The following is a 7423-nucleotide window of genomic DNA, read 5'->3' as shown; positions in this document are numbered from 1 at the left end:
TACTATATACCAATAGATAGATAGATGGTGATAGATGTCGATAGATGGAGAGCGATGGATATAGAGGTAGGCGCATGTCCCGTTTGTTTAGTTATAAAACACCCATATGCAATTTTTGATCATTACGCGCACACACACACACACACATATTTCTACCTTATTATTACCCTCCGTATTATTATTATTATTATTATTATTATTATTATTATTATTATTATTATTATTATTATTATTTCCCTTAAGAGATACAAAATATGAAATACTACGACGAGGTTACTCGGGAGATTTGCAAGTCGAGTATTTTCAAGTTGTGTTTTAAAATGGTTTAAAGCCTAGAAAATTATGAGTTTTGTTCGTGAGTCGGAGGCCAACCCTGCATTGTTCAGTTTCTTCGTATGAATATTTTTACTACAAAATATCGTATGGTGAGTTTCATTTGCTCCCTTTTACTCTTTATATTTATGGAACTGAGAATACATGCGTTGTTTTTACAACTGCTTTATTAAATGCTTTTGAAATATATTCTGAACTGCGAATACATGAAATGCTTTTATAAATGTTTGACGAGATAGACACAAGCAAAACATTCCTCGAATGAATTATTATGCAGACAGAAGTTCTGCGGATTATTGTTGAATTATGTGGACATGATAATTGCCACCATTGAATTATGTGGACATGATAATTACCACCATTGAATTATGTGGACATGATAATTGCCACCAATTGATATGAATGTTATGTATCGAGAGAAAGATTTATACACAGGTTATGTGTATGTTATTTTTGTGCACGAGATATGTGTACGGTTACTAAGATTTATGAAAGATGATTTCATACACGAGAAAGGTGTAGTGTATTTAAAAGATATCGCATGTACATTACAGGTGGGTATAGGATTCGGGCCCAACAAGCCCCATCCAAAGTACCGGATGCTTTAGTACTTCGAAATTTATATCATGTCCGAAGGAGGATCCCTGAATGATGGGGATATTCTTATATGCATATTGTGAATGTCGATTACCAGGTGTTCAATCCATATGAATGATATTTTTGTCTCTATGCATGGGACGTATGTTTATGAGAAATGGAAATATGAAATCTTGTGGTCTATTAAAATTATGAAGTGATTATTTATGTTAAACTAATGAACTCACCAACCTTTTGGTTGACACTTTAAAGCATGTTTATTCTCAGGTATGAAAGAAATCTTCCGCTGTGCATTTGCTCATTTTAGAAACATTACTTGGAGTCATTCATGGCATATTTCAAAAGACGTTGCATTTAAGTCGTCGAGTTCATCAAGATTATTATTAAGTCAATTATAGTTGGATATATACTGAAATGGTATGCATGCCGTCAATTTTCGTTGTAAAGAAAGATTGTCTTTTAAAATTGAATGCAATGTTTGTAAAATGTATCATATAGAGGTCAAATACCTCGCGATGTAATCAACTGTTGTGAATCATTTATAATCGATATGGACTTCGTCCGAATGGATTAGGACGGGTCTTCACAAACGGCACGCAGCCACATCAGTACACGCCACCAACATTCCGGATACTTCACGTAACAGAACCATTCATCGATTGACACGTGTATCCCGTGAATTTCGGACATTCTACACCTATAAATAGACCCCCTGGGTCACCACATTTCACATCATTTCTGATCTGAACTTCAGTCAGAGAGAAGTACACTTTCTCTTTCACACAGTTCTTTCTCACTCTAAACATACATTAGCCGCTTAGCAGCATTACGCTATACGGATCAATTTCAGATTGATCCTCAGATTGATTGAGGCCACCCCACAGATCTTATATCTGTGTTCCGGGTCTGCAGAGATTATTTCTCGAGAGCAAACAACAATCAACAGTATATGCCACACGCTGAGCAGCTAGTTTTTTGTACTAGTACCTTACAATCGCTATACGGAAAATTGTACTAACAGATGGCGCCACCCGTTCTAAAGAACCACTAAACTTTTAAGAGCACCAAAAGGCGTAACTGTCAGATAACACACATTGAAGCAAACATGATACATTCATGGCAAGCCGGACAGCGAAGAAAAGCAGAAACGTTAGAAGATTGGAAACAGGAAATGATTGCTTTTCCTTCCATGTTTAACACAAATCCATCTGACGCTCCTATAGTGATTGAAGCTCGAATAGAAAATTGTGTTATTGGAGGAATATATACTGATACCGGAGTAGGAGCAGATATCATGTATGAACATTGTTTTATACAACTACCAGACAGAGTTAAGGAAAAGCTAAAGGACACATTTGTTCCCTTTGTAAGCTTTGCTAATGATCCATCATGGTCAGAAGGAAGCATAGTTTTAGAAATCGTATTGGGAAAAACGCCATTTAAAAGAACTGCCCATATTGAATTTTTGGTCGTAAAAGCAAATTCGCAGTATAACGTCATTTTAGGACGATCAGCCATGATGGCATTCGGAGCTGTAACATCAACGGTGCACGTAATGATGAAATTCCCCACACCGGCTGGCATCGCCACGCTGTACGCTGAACGGAGAAGACCAATAGAATGTGTACAAATAAACAGAACAGCTGTTAACCCAATCATTCATGAAGATGGGTCTATATCACCAAATCCAGAGTTTCCATATTAGAAAATCATAATTGGAAACACAATCATAAAGGCAACAAGAGAAAAGCTTTACAAAATCTTAGCCACAAATTTGGATGTTTTTGCATGGCAAGATTCTGATATGACTGGAGTACCACGTCATGTGGCTGAACATAAGCTTGGTGTGAATCCTAATATTCCACCAGTGTGTCAGAAGAAAAGAGGCATGGCTCCGGATCGAACAAAATTTCTCAAAGAAGAAGTTAAAAAATTGGTGGATGCTGGAATATTGAGGGAAGTAAAATACCAGACATGGGTAGCAAACCCGGTTATGGTAAGAAAGCCAGATAATTCATGGAGGATGTGTGTCGACTTCACAGATTTAAATAAAGCATGTCCAAAAGACAATTATCCTTTACCAGAAATTGATTGGAAAGTGGAGTCTGTAAGTGGCCATCAGTTTAAATCCTTTTTGGATGCATTCAAGGGATATCATCAAATACCAATGGCAATACGTGATCAAGATAAAACAGCATTCCACACACCAGATGGAATTTTCTGCTATATTATGATGCATTTCGGATTAAAAAATGCAGGTGCAACTTATCAACGCGTAATTGATAAAGTGTTTAAAGATCAAATAGGTAAAAATGTAGAAGCCTATGTTGATGACATTGTTATCAAGAGCCATACAGAAGACAGCATGCTCAGAGATACTCTTGAAATGTTTGAATCATTACGAAAGGTCAATATGAAATTGAATTCTAAGAAGTGCACTTTTGGTGTAGAAGAAGGTAAATTCTTAGGTTATATTGTTACAGAGTGGGGAATCAAGGCTAATCCAAAAAAGATTCAAGCAATTGAAAATATGGTATCTCCTAAAACAAAGAAAGAAGTTCAAAGCCTGAATGGACGATTATCAGCTTTAACAAGGTTTCTATCAAGAGCAGCAGATCGATCGTTACCATTTATGAAGGTTTTAAAAAGCTGTTTGAACAAAAAAGATTTTAAGTGGACAGAGGAAGCAGAAAAAGCATTTCAGGATATTAAGCAACTCTTGAAAGAATTACCTACTTTAACTGCACCAATAGAAGGAGAAACGTTAATTTTGTATTTGGCTGCTTCCACAGAGGCCATCAGTTCAGTCTTGATTACAGAACGAAAGGGAATACAAATGCCTATATACTTTGTCAGTAAAGTATTGCAATAGAGTGAAGTTAACTATCCACCAATTGAAAAATTGGTGTATGCTTTAACACACACAGCTAGGCAACTCAGGCGATATTTTCAGGCACTTTCAATCCAGGTAATGACAGACCAGCCGATAAAACATATTTTGAGAAATCCAGAGTCATCAGGACGACTAGCAAAATGGGCAATTGAATTGGGAGAATATGAAATAAATTTTTTGCCTCGACATGCAGCAAAGGTAATATTTTGGCAGATTTTTTATTAGAAACAACAGAAAAGGTCGATCATCCGCCAAACGTTACAGCTAGTAATCATGTTTGGGAGTTGCACACTGATGGTGCATCAAGTGAGGAAGGTGTTGGTGCAGGGTTAGTACTTACTAGCCCAGAGGGTGAGGAGCATACGTATGCATTGAGGTTTTGCTTCTATGCATCTAATAATGAAGCAGAATATGAAGCATTGCTTTTCGGCCTCCGCATAGCGTCAAAAATGGGAATAAAACATTTGCGTGCATATGTCGATTCTCAAATTGTAGCACAACAGGTTAATGGAGCGTTTGAAGCCAAAGACGCCTCTATGAAACAGTATTTGCAATTAGTTGAGAAAATATGAAAACATTTCGAAACCTTAGAGGTCGTGCAGATACCAAGAAATAAAAACAAGAAGGCAGATGTTTTGAGCAAATTAGCAACATTAACATTTGATCATTTGCACAAGAAAGTTTTGGTGGAGCTCTTAAAAGATAACGGTTGATGAAAAGATAGTGGTTGCAACATTTAAAGAAAAGGAATCATATTGGATAACCCCCTATGTAAAATATTTACAGGACGGAACATTGCCAACAGATGCCATGGAAGCAAGACGGATAACAGTTAGTGCAGCACTTTACGTCCTGGAAAATGGAATACTTTATAGAAAATCCTTCAGTGGACCAAATTTAAGGTGTTTAACACCATAGCAAGCAATTGATGTAGTCAAGGAAATGCATGAGGGATTATGTGCAAAGCATTTCGATTATAGAACTATAGTTGGACAGATTATGCAACAAGGGTATTATTGGTAGTCAATTTACAAAGATACAACGGACGTAATTAAGACAGGTGATGCCTGCCAGCAGCATGGAACCGTACAGCGTTTACCTAAGTATGATTTAATTTCAGTATCATCGGCATGGCCATTTTGTAAATGGGCAATTGACATAGTAGGCCCCTTCCCAAGAAGTGTAGGAAATACAAAATTTTTGGTTGTTGCAATTGATTTCTTCAGTAAGTGGGTTGAGGCGAAGGTATTAGCTAAAATAACTGGTGAGAATATCAAAAAATTCGTGTGGAGCGATATTGTGTGCAGATATGGATTACCGAATAAAATTGTCAGTGACAATGGAAAATAGTTTGCAGATAACCCCTTCAAAAGTTGGTGTGAAGAACTAAATATCAAACAAACATTTACCTCAGTTGCCCACCCACAGGCCAATGGGCAGGTCGAAGTGATAAATAAAGAAATTGTAGCCGTCATAAAGGCTAGGTTAGGTTTGAGTCAGACTAAGTGGGTAGATGAAGTGCCATATGTATTGTGGGCTCACTGCACAATGCCAAAACGGAGCACGGGTGACATTCAGTTTGGTATATGGCACTGAGGCAGTGATACCAGCTGAAATCCGTGTACCAACACAAAGGATTTTGGCATTTGATACAGAAAATAATTCACCCATTTTACGTGAAAACTTGAATTTATTGGAAGAAAGGGGAATCATGGCCGCCATCCATCAAGCGGATGCAAAACAGAAAATGGCAAAATATTATAACAAGCGGGTCAGATATGTGCAATTCAAGGAGGGGGACCTAGTGTTAAGAGATAATGAGGCGAGTAGGCAAGAAAAACAAAGGAAGTTGGGGCCACGATGGGAAAGCCCATATAAAATTACAAAGGCACATCCTAATGGGTCATATACCCTTTCAGCGCCCTCCGGCGAAGAAATTCCACGAACATGGAATGCAATGAATTTAAAGAAATTTTATGCGTAGTATTGCATGTTTGAATAGCTTGATCAACTATTTAGAGCATGAGATGCAATCATAAATGTAAAAATTTCTTTAAAGAAATAAGAATTCAGAAATATTTCTTATGACATACTATTCATAATTTTTATCCGGCCAAGGATTTTATATCAGATGTCACAACACAGTGTGACATCCCTACCCACAAAAGAGAAGTTTTTTCCTCGGTGGCAGAAGTTCAATCATAAACAAAAGGTTGAAATGGCAGTGGATAAACATAGAAATCCACTGAACATCCAGACAATAGAATGTATCTACGACCGTCATGACATAAAAATTATACAAACAGTATATGACTAGTCATAATTTTGATTGTTCAAATCAAACATGTAAAGCTTTGACAAAATTATCAGCAAAGTAAAAAACATTTATATACATTATATAATTAACAGATAACAAAAGCAATACAGATTATAACTTCAAATTTAGAACATCTTCTACCGATGTAGCAGCATTATTACACAAATTCTCTAATTCAATAAAAGACAGATGTTCTATTTCATCACCAAGCACTTTAAGTCTATCTTCGGTATTTGGCTTCAATTGAGATATAAGAGATTCCGGCAATGACTTTGGAAAATCAGGTATATCATCTTTCAATCTCTCAAGAAATCGTATCCGGTCAGCGTCCAAAGCAACAGTTATAAATTCGTTGAACGGCTTAGTTAACTTCTCAGAAGTGAAAGCATTCTTCACAATTTTTGGAATACCTTCTCCAGTTGTTCCTTCAACGATGTTTCAGATTGAGTTAAGGATATTTCAGACCGAGTTAGAGTATCAATTTTATGCACATAACATTTTTCCTTTGTTGCCATTTGAACATAGCGCGCCTCTGCAGCATTTTTAGCGGCAACAGCAGCCTCTAGTTCAAGTTGGGCAATTTTCAGTGCCTCTGCTTTTTTTTAATTTTTTCCGATTTGTCACGATGTATTTGATCATAGTGCTCCAAACGCTTCAAATTATTGAATTCAGATACAATATTCCAAATAATGCCCTGTGCTTGACATTTTCGAGCATCACCATCAGATAAACTCTCAAAGAATTTAATAAGTGAAGGCGACAACATCGCTTCAAGATACTTCATAAAATTTCTCATAATTACCAGGAGGACCAGCTAAGAGAGTTGTTAAGCCAGTAGTATCTAAGTTGGGAATGCTTATTTGTGAACTGCTTTCCCCTATTCTGCTACGCTGAGCGGGAGGCGGAAGAGCAAGTTTCTTCTGTGCTTCTTCTCTCGCTGCTAGGGCTGAATTAAAATAACAGTTGTTATTCAAGAAGTTTTTCCAATCCAGAAAAGAAGATTCACAATTCAATATTGCATATTTATCAGGATCAACATTATAATAGCCACCATTGCTAGGCATATGGAAAAAGCAATAAAGGTTTTCTTCTGCTATTGATTCAAAAGAGAAGTTACCAGCAGCACGGCGTTTCCTCGAATTTGCTCGATTTAAAGGAGCATCATCCTCATCTTCAAGCTCATTTTCACACAAACTATTTTCGAGCGTCTGATCAGCCAATTTTTCAGATCTAAATTACAGATCATTAAATCTGGTGTAACGCAGAGCGACGAGCGGAGTAAT

The 7423-nt window shown here is 36.9% G+C and overlaps 1 protein-coding gene across 1 annotated transcript; it reads left to right on the top strand.

The window, feature by feature from the left end:
- The first annotated feature begins 2035 nt into the window (after positions 1–2035).
- Positions 2036–2635, top strand: LOC139849364 (uncharacterized). The gene has a single exon (XM_071839023.1). It carries the CDS (start codon positions 2036–2038, stop codon positions 2633–2635), a length of 600 nt encoding a protein of 199 aa, XP_071695124.1.
- The last annotated feature ends 4788 nt before the right edge of the window (positions 2636–7423 follow it).

Source organism: Rutidosis leptorrhynchoides, chromosome 5, assembly GCF_046630445.1.
Source record: "Rutidosis leptorrhynchoides isolate AG116_Rl617_1_P2 chromosome 5, CSIRO_AGI_Rlap_v1, whole genome shotgun sequence".
Lineage (NCBI taxonomy): Eukaryota > Viridiplantae > Streptophyta > Magnoliopsida > Asterales > Asteraceae > Rutidosis > Rutidosis leptorrhynchoides.
This window is presented reverse-complemented; position numbering and strand designations above follow the sequence as displayed.

Excerpts from the sequence above, each read along its gene's own strand:
- LOC139849364 (XM_071839023.1), top strand. The coding sequence starts at position 2,036 with ATGATACATTCATGGCAAGCCGGACAGCGAAGAAAAGCAGAAACGTTA.